Source organism: Vespula vulgaris, chromosome 3, assembly GCF_905475345.1.
Source record: "Vespula vulgaris chromosome 3, iyVesVulg1.1, whole genome shotgun sequence".
NCBI lineage: Eukaryota > Metazoa > Arthropoda > Insecta > Hymenoptera > Vespidae > Vespula > Vespula vulgaris.
Genome location: NC_066588.1, coordinates 847280 through 863210, shown reverse-complemented (window position 1 = coordinate 863210; position 15931 = coordinate 847280). Strand labels below are relative to the sequence as shown.

The window sequence follows — 15931 nt, the reverse complement described above, 5'->3', positions numbered from 1 at the left end:
AAGACGACGAGATTAAATACGTTGAACCAAAAGTGAAAAATATAAATAAAGACAACTTTTAATAAGACGTTAGTCTCTTGCGATACTTCGAAGCGTTACCGTCATCGTCTTTTGCTTTTTCAAAAGTATTTATTCACGTATAATGTGATATAGAGTTTTAGTTAGACTGAAAAGTTTAAAAAGTTGATACGTAGAATATCGGTTATTAGAAATATGCATTTATGAAGTCACGTGATATCAGTGAATTAATGAACAGCCAATCGGATCACGGTCGGTCCGAAATTCTTCTCATTTTCGCGGCAACAAGGCGACCATGTTGTTACCGGAACGTTGTGATCCTGATATTTTTTGCTTTCCCAACAATTGATTTTCAACAACATCAAATTTTCATCTAGATCATGCAGGAAAACGATCCTAGAATAACAGGTATTGTTATCTAATATTTTTTAAACGATATCAATATTTTCCTAGCATTTGTTCGACTGATTCCCTGACTCGTAAGAAAATGATCTTCCGATGCTTATAAAGTTGAAATAATTTGAATTTTAGCTGGTAATTTGCGTTGAAACGAATTATCTGAATCGCAGGGAGCATAATTTCATGTAATTATAGATTATCTATAATAGTATGGATTGTTTTATTCGATATCGATATATAGGTTATAAATCGCAATAGAGAGAAAATTTTTCCACGAAAAAGAATATATTCTCTAATTATATAGTAGCCATTTTTTTTCTTTAAATTCGCCAAGTAACTCCAGTGATATTTTATTTTAACGATTTTAACTTTATAAGAAAGTCGGTTTTCGATGTCTAGTCGGTAAATATTCGTTCGTAGATCTACTTTATCCGATGAACGGTTGATTCACGAGCGTGACGCAACGTTATTATCGATAGAGTATTATGGTAATGCAGATTTCTTTTTTTCCGATTAGAAGTCGGTCAAGTTTTATAAATTCATTGCGTTACGTTACGGTCGATAAGTTTGGTAGATCGTTAACTTTGCTATTTAGCTCGCTACGTGGCGTTACCGATATCAAAAAACGATATATGAATTTGTTTATCCGTCTCGTAGAAATGGAATACTTGGCTTAGTTGGAATATCGTTGAGGGAATAAATGAAGTAAGGATTTTAGACTTTCTTTCATACGCATTGCATTTTATTTCTCGTACAACTAGTCACATTTATTACATCACAATACACAACGGTACATCTAATAATTTAATCGCGTCTAAGTTCCATAATTGTGTGGTACAGTAGTAGCAATCGATATAATAATTTGGAGGTATAAATAGCACACTTAATGTGACATCGCGTATATTCTACGATATATTGGCATGATCGGAAATCCTTTAACATTCGTTTCCTCTTATTCGTGCTGCGCTAGCGATCGTCGATCGAATGAATAAATCGTCGAATATATATATTCGACGGGACAAAACAACGATGGAATATAAAATATGAAGTATAAAGTGTATCGTCGCGTTAACGAATGGCTCCTCTATTTAAATAAGACGATGATCTCTCTCTTTCAAGGAGAAAAAATAACGAATTAGAGAAGCTAAAAGATCGTTAAGGAGATCTATGAAAAAGTGTTACAGATCGACGATCAAAAATTGGAGGAGGATCGCGCGCCGTTTCGATCTTTTCTCTTCGGTCTTTTTCTTTGTTACTAACTGTTGCCAGCTAAACTGCGAATATACGATATAACTTTTTTCTTGAATCTTAATCTAAATAGCGTTATCTTATAGTTGGTACATTTTATACATGTAATTCTAGCGTAGACGACGGAGACAGACAATCGGATCTTGCGCAGTTCTCTCTTTCTCTTTTTTTATTTCTCTCTCTTTCTCTCTCTCTCTCTTTTTCTCTTTGAACGGTCGCATATTTTCATCTCGCGTCGCCTTGCAACCAGTTGCACGTGTCGCATATCGCATATCGACAGCATCCGAAGCGAATTGCGAAGATCGCAAATCTTCGATACGCGTTTTGCCCGTAAACGATATACCTTTTCTCGATCGTCTTTAGAGAGCAAGCAAGTAAGTAAGTACGTGTGAGCGTCGCCGATCGAAAGTAGCGTTTCTCGTTCTAGACTTTCTCATTATACGCGAAGGTACATGTACACGCTTATGTCCTTCCGAGGAAACACGGGCCTTCCTTCTTTTTCTGTTCCTGGCACCAAGAAAATTAACGGTCGTCGTGCTTAGGAACTTGATTTTATCGATTATCATGGATCGATCTTGAAATATCCTCGTGATATCGAACCTAAGTAACCTATAACGTGTCTTAACGATATATCAAGAATTTGTTTTTTTCTCTTTTGTATTTTCTAAAAACCCGCCGAATTTTCAATATCTTCTGTATCACGTTAGGCTCGAAGAATGCATACGATCGATCATAAAACGGGCTGATATTCTCTCGTTTCGACGCGTCGATCCATCGATCCGTGGAACGGACGATCGTCGGCAGTGATCGATAAAGGCAGTGTAGTTATATTGCGACGCGCTTCTTCGGCTGCTTAGCCTCTCTACCATTTCTTCTCATCTACATACATAAGTAAGTCATTAATAATACATAATATCAGCTAGAAAAAGGTCTTAATAATTTATATAGAAAATGTACAAGAAAATCTACATTCAACGAACGCGTGTAATCATTACTTTTTGTTTTTTTCTTTTTCTGTTGTTTTTGTTTTCTTTTTCTTTTTTTTTCGCGCGCGTGTGTGTGTGTGTGTGTGTGTGTACGAGCGTGTGTACGGAAATACTTGTATGACCGTGTCCACTGTCCGTCTGTCTGTCCGTACGTGCGCGTGTGTATATATGTGTGTAGGTGCGTGTTGAGCGTAGGATGTTTCGTGTCGTGTCGTGTCGACGCGTTATCGTCGTACGAGCGAAGAAGAATAAATAAATTAAAAAAGAAGAGGCGATGTAGGAGACGGAGTAGGAGGAAGGAGGTGGGCTCGAGGAAAGGCCTCGGGGCTAGCGTATATGGAAGTTTTGTGCCATTTACAGTCGTCGGTCGCACGGTCTTGCGGAATTCTCATGGTTTCGCCGCCGCTCGTCCTTTTATTCGCATTAACGCGAAACGAAAGGAGAAGTCGATCGTTTCAATTTATTTACGGAAATTAAACCTACCGACAATAGTTAAGTAACACTTCGATTTATTCGAAACATTCGAGACATTTATATCGTAAAGGAGTATGACTTTTGCACGTATGTATCTATGTATGTATGTATCTATGTATGTATGTATGTATGTATGTACGTATGTATGTATGTACGTATGTATGTATGTATATGTATACGTGGTCTTTAAGGTTTCTTAACTTTTATCGGTAAAAATGTATAATGTTGTGTTAAACGCGAAAAGATCGTGTCTTTGGAATCGCGCGAGTCGCGAGACGACACGAGGAGGAAGCGATTTTCTGTGGCTGCGAAATGTCGGTAAGCGGAGGACCGTTTTGGGGCCTTCGTAATCGTGGCTCGTGTCCAACGTATGTCCAAAGCCGACGGTTCTTCGCTCCTTGAGCCGACAGCACGATATGGCTTTGATGATAATATACGACAGCTAAATATATTCCGTGCCTTGCGCTTAACTCTTCTCGTTTCACTAGCTTGTCCACTTGTTTCTTTCTCTCTCTCTCTCTCTCTCTCTCTCTCTCTTTCTTTTCTCTCTTTCTCTCTCTCTCTCTTTCTGTCTCTCTTTCTCTCGCTCGCATTCATTTACACACGCATTCATTCTCTCGGGTCGCGTGCTCGTTCATGCTGTCTCTCTTTTTTTCTTTCTCTTTCTCTTTCTCTCTTTCTCTCTCTCACGTTCGCACGCTCGTTTTCGACAGAAGGGTTGAGAACGACTTAAGGCGAAACTGCCGCTACTACTGATGCTGCTTCTGCTGCTGCTGCTGCTGCTGCTGCTGCTGCTGCTGCTGCTGCTGCTGCTGCTGCTGCTGCTGCTACTATTGCCGCCGACACCGCCGCGAGTAAATCAAAATTTGAAGCATCGAACGCACGAGCTTTACGCGCTTGAAACCTTTATCTTTATCTTCGGTAAACGGTAGCGTCTCGAATAATACCGGCACACCAGTGCGAGATAGTTAATGGTATGGTGGACATCGAGCACGGAAGACGCACGATTATCGATACTCGCGCTGGAGATAATCGAGCTGACGCGCGAGTATGGATATTCGCCTTGACTTATTTTTTCTTTATTTTTCTTTTTTTAATTTTTTTGTTTTGTAATTTTTTTGGGGGATCTTTTTTGTATTTTTTATATATTTTTTTTTGTTTTTTTTTTGTTTTTCTTTCTTTCTTATCGCGGACCGTAAACGGAATCATCGCGAGCGTTCGCGAGTTGAACCACCGATCGATACTCGGGCGGTATTCGCGATTAGAAAAATCAAGGTAGCAGGCTCCTCTATAAAGGCGGGTGGGGCGAATCCTTCTTTGTAATCTTCCTTCGTTCTCTCTCTCTCTCTCTCTCTCTCTCTCTCTCTCTCTCTCTCTCTCTACGTCCTCGCATGTGCCGATGACTTGCTGCTCCTTCAATGGCACGATCTTGCTCTACGTTGGAAGCGACGCATTCGACGATGCCATTCGTCGCGCCACTCGATGACGATCGATCTCTGCGTCACAGTGAGACCACCTTGACCTCCACCGTCGCTCTCTTGGCCGAGGATCAAGTACGATCTATGGACACGACGAGAATCAACGTTTTGTTTCTGAGATCTTCAATATATACGTATATACATATTACAAAGGATGATACGTTTCTAATATTTATTACTACTCGTTATAATTTGCAAATACTCACTTGTTGGGTTTGATCTTGGGGCATCTGCAAGCCAAATCGGCGGAGTGCACGTACAGTGGTATGTCGCCGCGTCGAATCCTCGAGTTTGGATTCTTCTTGTATATAAAATCGACGTTCAATGTGAAGCGTATCCAAGATGTCCCAGACACGCTACTACCGCTTTGCGAACCATCGCTCTTCTTGTGCCTGTCCGTTATTCTTCCAAGTATAGCTAGAAAAATGGGGACGAATCGTTTCGAATTAACAAACGGTAATTTAACACATTTCATTGAAAATCGAGATGTACACACGTGCCATACATATGTACAATATATATACATAAATAAACATATACATACATACGCATACACGTGATATACGCAGGTACAATATATATGTATACATATGTATGTATCTATATATATATAAATATACGTGTCGAGTATTTGGAAGGAGGTCGTGGTCTCCCACAGACGAAGGGAAAACGTCTGGGGAATAGGGTTGTGGTTTGCAAAACAGCTTTTGCTTTTATTACTCTCTTTCTCTTATTACGATCGTATCCATCGATCCTGTCGTTCGCAGGACAGGGATACTATTAGCCTTTCGCCAAGGACCAGGGTCATGGCCGGTGCGCCCGTCGAAACCGACTCAACGTCGAGCGGTACTTTCGATCGAACCATTCATTACTCGATCGGAGAAGAGAGATGGTTGACTGAAAGGATCGACGTTGTACTCTCACGTCCTTTCGATAACGGATCGCATTTTTTCTTCTTTCTCTTTTTCTTTTTTTACAATCAATAATGTTAGTTTTCGAGTAAGTAATATATCTTCGCACGTTGAGCTGGAAAACTTTTGTTACTGACCTTCCTTCTTCGTTGAATCGGTTTATGCTATTTTCGTAATGTTCTCGATTGTTCCCTTATCGGATTTGCTTCCGCAAAACGACACGAAAGAGAGAAACAGAAACAGAAACAGAAAGAGAAAGAGAAAGAAAGAGAGGAATAGATAAAAAGAAAGAGAAAATAAAAGGAAGAATGATAGTACGTCGTGTGGTCGTTTCAGCTTCTATTCCAAGACGGAGACAGCTAAGTGCAGACCTGTTGAAGATTTATCTGCGCTGAATCAAGCAAACGGACGAGAGAAGGAAGGAAGAGAGGAGTTAGAGAATGAAGGATGGCGAGAGAGAGAGAGAGAGAGAGAGAGAGAGAGAGAGAAAAAGATGAAGAGGGAGAACGAGCCTAAAACCGTGGCCCGGCGTACTGGACCACAGCTCAAAAGCATGCCTTTCTATTATTGAAAGTTCTACCCGCTAAAACGGCGAGCCTTTCACTTTTTTTGAACGAGCCGCCTTGCACACACCAGCATCGCGCCACCGAACGAACGAACGAACGAACGAACGAACGAACAGGAAAGGGAGAAGAAAGAGGAAGAAGAGAAGGAAAAGAGGTGATGCGAATCGTCGAGAGCCTGGCCCATGTGTAGATCACTCGTACAGGACTTGTTCTCTTTTCTCTTTTCTCTCTTCCCTTTTCTCTTCTCAACTTCTTCTTTAGGAACTTTGACCCGAAACCAACGTTCTTTCTTTTTTAACTTTCTCTCTTTCTATTTTACGTGGTTTGTATTCTGTTTCAAATTAATTTAGATTTCCTTTTTTTTTCTTTTTCTTTTTCTTTTTGCTACGTACTCACCGTAATCTCTTTTGCAGTATTTGTTCAGATTCAGTCTCTTCGTGCTCGCCCGACACTTTCCACATTGATCTGCAACAAAAGAAGATAGAAATAATAAGGGAGGGCGTTAATATATTAGAATTTGATTAGATTTATAGAGAAAATTTGATGAGGCATTAAAGGCGAGTAGGAACGATTCGAACACTTCGTTAAACGCATCCAATGGTAATGTCTCGGTATCCATCGAAACGATACCGGCATTAACGCGGTTATTCCATGGCCGTATATACAAGCCTTATGAATGAATAATTTGCATCCTAATGAAACATCGTGTACGATACTAAAATTTGAAATCGCATATTCATGTTTGGCCAGAGGCACGAAAATTCTATCCTACGAAGCGAATTCAAGCTCTTGCTTGGATATAAGCGTTTATTGTATCTACGAAAGAATAGTTTGAGAAAACGTTTCCTCGATCATAAATAATACTTGCATTTATTTTTTTTCTATTTCTTTCGTGCTGCATTTTATATATGTATATATATATACACACACATATATACGTGTAAATACGACGAAGCCGAAAGTGCATCGGTCGTCGTGTTGTAGCCGTCGACGTTTAGCTTCTCGCAAATTCCCGAGGCATTCGTCTGGTCCGTCTTTCGCCCTAACCATCGTATTATCCACTTCGGTACACTTGGTGCCTCCAAGCAAGGAAGGCCAAACGGAGTTCTAGAGGAAGAGGGAGAAGAGGAACGAGAGGGAGGGAAGGACAGGTCGAGTGTGTACCGGTTAAAAGCGCGGTAGGAGAAGAGACGGATCTCTTCGCGTGGTACCTTGTCACGCGATGTCGGATGCATTATGACGTCATGACGACGACGACGACGACGACGACGACGAGGAAGAAGCCGGTTAACATTAATAACTACATATCGTCGAGTAAAACGATTTTCTATCGATTTAATTCTTGCTTAAACTGTTATATAGAATATTAGAAAATAAAATGTTAGTTCTTCAAAGTCGTTACATAAAAATTCATTTCGGTTGGCAATAGTTAATGGCTCACTTTGTTATATACATATGTGTACGATACATCACCGACACTTAGAGATTACTTCGGCTTGTCTCGTCTCGCACTTGACATCGGCCATTATCATTCTCCCCGGTGCCATATCTATTATCTAGTCTCGGTTATCCATCTATTATCTCGACCGGCACGGTCAGCGTATATAATGCGACTCGGAGAGCGAGACTCAATTAATTCTACGGGATATATGTTACGGTCCTGAGTTAGCGAGGTTTAGATAGAGACGAATGGATAGGGAGAGCTAGTAGTAGAAGAAGAAGAAAAAGAAGAAGACAATGCTTTCTCGTAGGAAAGACGAAGAGAGAAAGTGATACACGTTTTTCCACTTCCTTATGGCTTCTCAAAAGGAAGAGTAACGTGTCACGAGATTATCCTTCAAACGACTTTATTGAAACGATTATTAGATGTAGTTTCTAGTGTCCTCGACTTTACATCATAATATTTATCTCCGATACAGAGAGATCGACGAAAGGGAAGGAAGGTAGGTAGGATCGAAAGACGTGTAAAAGACTACTCTAGAGGAAGATTCTTCTTCTACGAGAAAGCGATAACAAGTCGGCGTGTTCGGTAAACGAACATCGTTTACGGTTTCATCGAGTACGAGTTGAAAATACTCTAGGAGAATCGAGATGAGCGCGAATGTCATTTACTAAGAAGAGTTTGTTAATTATCGAAGAGGAGAGAGAGAGAGAGAGAGAGAGAGAGAGAGAGAGAGAGAGAGAGAGAGAGAGAGGCGTTGCACGCGAGCTGGACTCTTTTCTTCGTTCCTCTTTATTTTCCAGTGCGCGTTTACTCGCGTGTATCGTTTCTCGCTAAGGAATCCGTAATAACCGTCAAAGCACGAGAGGCATTTTACGCGGCTCGCGCTTCGCTCGAGAAGACTGCGAAACGCGACGAGGTGAGAGAGCGAAAAAAAAAGAGAGAAGGAAGACAAGAAAGCATGCAGGAAGGACGAAGAGGACCGACACGCTTCGTGTTCGACTCGAGTTGCTTGAATAAACCGAGCCGAGGCGTGTACTTACACACACGTGCGTTCCCTCTACGCTGATTGCGTGCAAAAGCATTTTGCAGGAATTTCATAATTATCGTTCGACGCGTTCGTGGAAAAGCCAAGTTCCTTCTCTTTGTCCAGCTTTCTTCATTCTCTCTCTCTCTCTCTCTCTCTCTCTCTCTCGATCGTAGCTCTCTCTCATTGGCTCTCTTCCTCGTTCTCTTTCATTGCTTCTGCCGCCTATCGTTTTAACACGCTCGATGGTTTAGCGACTTAAACAGTCGTACAATTTAGAGAGACCGAGAGGCGAGAAAGGAAGCACGCACTTTTCTTGTTTTCGTAGCTATTTCTCTTCACCATTCTAGTATCGTTCTAGCCGTGTAATAGGCAGCCTATAATTTTGGCCCGACCGCGAGTAATACTCTCTCGTGGGAAAGCGCATACGTTTCGACGAGGCCGTGATCCTTTGCTGGAAGCGCGTTTCTACCTGATAATTATCACACGTTTTCGGAATATAATTGATAGTACGATAGAAATCACGTGCTATCGATGAAAAGGACGTTTATCTCTTTCCCTCTGTCTCTTCCGTTTTCTGCTAATCTACAAATTTTCTAATTCTTCGTTCCTGTTCGTTCCAAAGGCAAACTTTAAATGAGAAATTCTAAGGGAACATTTATGTCGACTTTCTTTTGGTTGAAAGAAGAGAATCTATGGAAATGAATTCGAGTGCCGATAATATTTTACGATATGGTATGGACGATGAAATAGGTTTTACGACTTCCTCCTTAACTGACTTTAGTGCCGAGTTAGGATGAAAATCATTCGAGTATTCGTAGAGACCGTTTCCTGCGTGAGCGTGCGTGCGTGCGTGCGTGCGTGCGTACGCATCGTACAACCGGGCGTATCCATTCACGAGGTGCTTCTTTGGAGGAGCCGCCATTCATAGCGCTTCATTCACTCGCTTCGTCAAGTTTATAGCACGTTTAAAAGATTTATACCGAACGTGTATCTACATATTTTAATTGTAGCACGTTATAAACTCGTACGTTCGGACGTATGTATCTTTGCAATTTGATCCATCGATGCGAAACCGTGAAATAGGAGTCATAAATAGTATTCGTTTCGTAATAAACCTTCCTTAGGAATCAATAGAAATGGCCATTTTATGGTTCGGCCGTCTCTCTTTCTCTCATTCTCTCTTCTCTCTTCTCTCTTCTCTATCCTACGATCGCGGATCTTTTTTTAAAGGCGTCGCGCGTTAGTTTCGAATTTCAAGGCTTCTTCGGCGAAGAGAGCTTTGCCAACGGCGGACGTAGATTAATCGCGCGTGCTGCGATGGTGTTTTCCTTGGCAAGATACGCCGTGGCATCGGCTACCAACACTTTTCGAAGGCTTAACAAGAATTTCGTAAATTCCCGTTAACCCGCGCGATCTTTTTAGCTGGCAAAGAAAACACAGAGGGCAACTCGAAGACCGACGGGCGGGCGTTAGTCGTTACGAAATTTTCAACAACGTACAATGGTATAGAGCTTTTCTTCGTACGTATGCTTACTCGTCCTTGTCGAGCTTTCTTCGTATATTTATAGCTTTACGTTTGATTTCAAGAGCCGCCGCGAGATGACTTGGTATCCGTTGTAAAAATGTGCAAACCTCGTTTTTCTTCTTGCGACGTAAGACGCGAAACTAAATGTCCATTCGCTTTATGAAATACAAGGGACGGAATCGAGATCCGTTCCGTGGACCCTTCGAACGGACCGCGGAGATGAATTACGAGAAAGTAAAGTGATTTCAAAGCAATCTCCTCTTCTACTTCCTGCGCTCGGAAGTCGTAGGAGACTCGCGATAAGGTACCACGATTTTAATCGACTCTGAAAGCTATCGTCGTTCCATCTCTCGAATCCTTCTTCTTGCAAGTTGCATAGAATTCTTTGGGAAAGCGATGAAATTTTACGTAACTCGCGTTAAAAGTCTTTGAATTTTCTCTCTCTCGTCATTTACAAAGAACACCGTGTTAATCCTCTCTGGTATTCATAAATATAATCTCTTTATTCCAGGAACGCGTAGAGGAAGAGCAGAAAAGAAATATACGAGCAGAGCAGCCTCCTACATCTCCTACAACCGAGTGAGTTTCTTCCACGTCTCTCAGGCTTCTCGGAAATCTTTCCTGACTGCTTCTGGATTTAGTCGGTGAACCGTCACACACCTTGTCCGAGAAACGTCTCCCAACGGCATCCATGCGTAAGGAATATAAGAGAATGTATTTCCATTTTTCTTATTCTCTTTCTCTGTCTCTCCGTCTCTCTCGTTCTCTACCTTTTTTCTATATCCGTATAAGTGGGTATACCAACTGTGCAAGTAGGTAATTGCTACTTCTGTCCTATGGCCTCGAGCCAGACAGATCTATTCGTTCATCCTCTTCTATCTTTATCAAAGACTTTTCGTATTTACGTAGTCAGCTTAGACGTGGCCTAGTTGAAAAGAAATTCTTCTCTAGCGCTTGCTTAAAATAATCGATAAATAATCGAAAAGAGTATCGAGAACGCGAAGACGCGCGGCCGAATACGTACGAAACGAGAAGGTTCGCTTTCGAACGGTCGAATTTGTCGTTGTCACGCTCGTAGAAACGTCCTTCTTTCGATCGTCTGCGGTGGAAATCCCTGATTTTCGGAGCGTAACACATCGGATTTACGTGGGCCGATCTCGCTGATTGGAATGTCCCGAAGCGCGCGGTGTGACAACAGAATCGAAAAGCAGTTTCGTGTGTCGAGCTTTGCTAGCGTATACATATATCGATCGATAGGACGAATCGTTCGATCGGAAAACGTCGACCTTATACGCTTTACACTGCATCGATCCCGTTCGCGTTCGCGTTCGAGCCGGACGCGAATTGGCACGGGTTAATCGACACAAAGGGCGTCTCGTTAGCTGGGAATTAAACGGATTATGGTCTCGGTTCTCTCTCTCTCTCTCTCTCTCTCTCTCTCTCTCTCTCTCTCTCTCTATTCTCTACTCTTTACCATACCCTTCATCCCTTCGCGATCGATTCGCGTTTACGAGCATGCTGCTCTCGTTGCCACATCCGCCCTGGATTTACGTGTCACTTTCGTGTCTACGTGCTTCTCTCTTCTTTGGCTTCGATCTCGTTACTCTTTTTATTTTTAAAGCTTATCCCGAAGAATTTATACGTTTCAAGTACGCGAGAAAAATGGCCTGTTTTGAGAACGTCGACCGGTATCGGTTCGAGGAATCGCAAAATGGCATAACGTTGTTTTTGTTCGACAACGTTCACACAACGTCCGAACGTTATCGAGGATGAGTGGATAAACTCGAAGCTTCCGGATTTGGAGAAATCGAGTAGCGGTGTGGTAGGAGTTTGCTACTGTCTATCTCTCTGATTTTACCACTCGTCGTATCCGGAATTGGCGAAATTCCGCGCGGGAGTTCCGCCGGTAGACGAACGTGACCGGTTGCGGTTCCACGGCCACGGAATTTTCGACATTTTTATTCGATAACTCGTAGGTTCGTGGTCGTAGAATCGACCGGGGAAGCATCGATTGAATTTCAAACGAAATTCAAATTACGTTTAATTTGGTTAGCCGCCACCGTCGAAGCGGAGCTTGTGAGATAGAGAGAAATGAAGAGAGCGAGAGAGAGAGAGAGAGAGAGAGAGAGAGAAAACGGCGTAGTATATCCTGCCACCGCTACCACCCGTTGACGCTCCTATTCCTACGGCTTGCGTGCAGTTCCGGTCTCTCTTTCTCTCCCTCTGTCTATTTCTCTGTATCCTTTCGAGGATGAGTCGTAGGGATTCTATTATCGATCTTCATTCATTAAAATATTACAAAATTTACAAACAAAATGGCAATTGTTAAATTCGCGGGATCAAAACAAAGATGATAATATTTACTCGTTCGATTTTCTCTCGTTCCGCTTTTATCGGAAAAGAGAGGGTACGTGTTTGCGAAAAAAAAGAAAAGAAAAAAAAAAAAAGAGAGAAAAATAAATCTTTTTCAAATTTTTATCGTAAAAGCCGTTGGATAGCGTTAAAATTCCAATCGGAGGAAAATCGTTATTTGTTCCCGGTATATGAAATAAATTTATTCGACGATTCTTTATTAGTAGATTTCGATAAAGGATTAATCTACCGTTCTTTCTTTCTCTCGATTCAGAGTTATCGATATAATCCGATCGTGGAGTCGTTATACCATTCGTACGTCTTCAAATTATTTATGTCTCTTCATTACGTGATAACGTTGCTCTAACGTGTTATCAGCGTGTTCGCTTCTAGCTGTCGTAGAATAGCCAGGAGCGCTCGTTAGGAGAAATCAGAAGCGACTGTCGCGAAATAAAACGCCGTCGACGACGATGGTGATGGTGATGGTAGCAATGGTGGTGATGGTGATGTTGGTGTTGGTAGTGGCTGCTGCTGGGAAACCATTTCTCGTTTATTACTCCGTTAAGGGCTGTCCGGAAACGAGGAGCGCCAGGGTTGCGTCAGTTTTCGTCGTTGAGAAAAATACGGTGAGATCGTGAGTATGAGCTAGAGAAAGAGAGAGAGAGAGAGAGAGAGAGAACCTGTCCGACAGTTTCTCGTCTACCGAAAAGGAAGTTAGGGACAAAAGAAGTTGGCGGACAATCGAGCGGCTCGAACGAAAATTGTATGTTTTTTCTTTTTCTTTTATCTTTTTTCTCTTTCTTTTTTTTTTGAACTTTTCGTTTTACCTTACCCGCGATTTTAAATAATTTCTCGAAGGTTTTGCATTGAGATACGCGAGTTCGGAATGAAATGAAATACTTATCTCGGACGATTTTCGCAGACGTCTCTTATTCCGGCGTTCTTTTTCTTGGAAAGAAAATTTCCGGTGAGCTCGCACACGGAAAGTCAAGATCGAAGACGAGCGATGGGTCGCGAGAAATACGAATCCTTATCGCGACTGGACCCGCCATTACCGGAGTCGTAGGTAGGTGCTACTGTCACGGTCACTATCGACACCGCTACGTACCAACACCATCGTACGCTATCGGCCTTAGAACGATAGTAATAGACCAACGGTAGACCGTGGTACCGCTTCGTGTCTCTGGTAGTTCGATATGCTTTGGGACAACGATATTGGTATTATATGTATAACATATACATGCATACCTATATTGTATGCTAGAAATGTTCAACTCTTGGCAATACGAAGAAGAGGGAAACATTTTTGTAAACAAGTTTTCTTTTCGAGAACGAGCAAACTTTATTTAACGTATTATTTAGAGATAGATAGATAGATAGATAGATAGATAGATAGATAGATAGAGAGAGAGAGAGAGAGAGAGAGAGAGAGAACGAAGGAGAGGACATTATAATTCCACGGACGTCTCGTTTCGATGCCAGAAGCCAAGTCCCCTTACTTCATTTGTCGAAGTAATTAAATTCCTGTAACTTCCCGAAGATGTTTGCCGAGGACGAAACTTTTGGTTCGTAGTGTATGCACGAGGCGACGTTAGGTGGCTGTGTAAATAGGTATATCCGAGCGCCTTCGCGTTATTAGAACGTCACGCCTCTGGCTGTCTCATTAAAATCCACCTTGAGGATCTATGGACAGGGCTTGCCGGGAAACAAGCTCTCGTAGAGAGTGAGCGAAGAAGAGAGATAGAGAGAGAGAGAGAGAGAGAGAGAGAGAGAGAGAGAGAGAGAGAGAAAGAAAGAGGAAAAAAGCTCCAATATTTCATGCTCCTTTCCCGTCAACGATTAACAATCTTTCGAACCCTTACCACGTTAGTTTCGCGACGAACGCGATACGTACATACCTTCCTTGTCATTGCATGACGCTCCAGGTCGTAATGAAGATAAGGTTTATATTTACGTTATTATGGTGCCTCTAAAGACTCTCTAATGAAAAAGTTTTATTTTATATTTCCAAGATTAGAGAGGAACGCTCCTCCATGAAAACTGAACGAGTTTACGAGAGAGATACTCGCGAAAACATGAAATTTGATAGAAAAGGAGAATACATTGAGATTCACTGTCACGAAAGGAAACTACGAAAACGTCGTTTTCTTGTTACATATATACATATATGTATACATAGATACAAACACACACACACACACATATATTGCTTCACGGCGTGTAAACTCTAGGAGTTTCTCTCATTCTCTCTCTCTCTCTCTCTGTCTCTCTTTCTCTGTTCGGTAATACCAAGATGGTCCCTTGGGATCTTCCCGATAGCGGTAGAACGAAGAAGATTTAAGCTCGTTCGCCGGAATCCCTCCGGTCCGAGACAAATAGCTCGAAATAAGGATACGAATGTAAATCGAAGAAGGAGCTCTGGATTTATCGTTTTCGGTGTACCACCGACATCCAGATAAATTCGTAACTCTATTGGAAACTTGGTGTCGTCGTTCCTGACTACGATGAATCTTTCGTCGTCGTCGTCGTGGTTGTCACCTGATTGATGTAGGACAAAAGTGACGAAAGAGAAACGTTCCTGCTTCATCCCCATTCTTCTTTCAGAATGTGCATCGAGTTAAAACGAATGCATAAGGGGTCGAAAAGAGTAGGGTAAAAGTTAGCGTCTAAAAACGTTTCGGTTAGCCGAAAAGAAGCGAGCAAGAAAAAAAGAGAGAAAGAGATAGAGGTAGAGCTCTACGTCATGCAACGTTCCATTAAAATATCTCGACGATAACCGTATTTTTCAGGGTCTAACGCAGCCTCTTCCAATGCATATGCCTTTGTCTCTCATTTCGTCTCGTCTCGTCTCGTCTCGTCTCGTTCTTCTCTCTCCTGTTAGCGGGACACGTAGAAAGGCATGCAACGCTCTCGCGACACGCTGCCACGGTCGTAAAATAACGTCTTAATTATAAAAGGGTCTCGGTACTACGGTGTGTGCCTTACGAGGCATCTTAAGTATCTTATAGAGAGCGAGTGGTAGGTACCTTAATGGGCGCGTGGGTGCTTGCCAGCCGTGACAGCGTAGAGAATCTACGGTTTTTCGTGCGACTGCCCTTGAGACTACTCTTTCTCTCTCTCGTTTTTCTCACCCCCTACGCGTACCCTCTCTACGCGAAGGGAGGAAAACGGTGCTCTTAACTTAAGACACTTTTACGAGAAAATTAAACGGTTCCACTTAAATTCCCTTTCTTCGATTTTCGCCCTTTTAGAAATAAGAAGGGAGAGGAAGTGCTTTCTCTTCTTTAAACCGAGCCTATCGTTCATTTTTTTATGGATATAGATTTTAGAAAAAACCTTCTCGAGAGGAAAGGAATTTCCAACGATTTATATTTATTTTCTTTATCTCGTATTTCTTCGTATATGTATATTATTTATGTGTGTGTGTGTGTGTGTGTATATATACGCATATGTGCATGCAGAAGATTCGAAGACGTTCGAATTTTGTCGGCAGCACCCTTCGC

The 15931-nt window shown here is 42.0% G+C and overlaps 1 protein-coding gene and 1 long non-coding RNA gene across 4 annotated transcripts in view; one reads left to right on the top strand and one right to left on the bottom strand.

The window, feature by feature from the left end:
- The first annotated feature begins 72 nt into the window (after window positions 1-72).
- LOC127062759 (uncharacterized) overlaps window positions 73-15931 on the top strand; it is a 67538-nt gene continuing 51679 nt past the window's right edge. For all 3 annotated transcript variants that reach the window (XR_007781190.1, XR_007781191.1, XR_007781189.1), the window contains exons 1-2: window positions 73-426; window positions 10588-10771. This is a non-coding gene — a long non-coding RNA (uncharacterized LOC127062759). The remainder of the gene's footprint in view (window positions 427-10587; window positions 10772-15931) is intronic.
- The window catches only part of LOC127062704 (netrin-1-like), a 104340-nt gene continuing 91124 nt past the window's right edge, over window positions 2716-15931 (bottom strand). The window contains exons 5-7 of the mRNA XM_050991366.1: window positions 6477-6545; window positions 4810-5020; window positions 2716-4685 (exon numbers count right to left, since the gene is read on the bottom strand). Of these exons, the coding sequence (XP_050847323.1) occupies window positions 4541-4685; window positions 4810-5020; window positions 6477-6545 (425 nt within the window). The 3' untranslated portion in view covers window positions 2716-4540. The remainder of the gene's footprint in view (window positions 4686-4809; window positions 5021-6476; window positions 6546-15931) is intronic.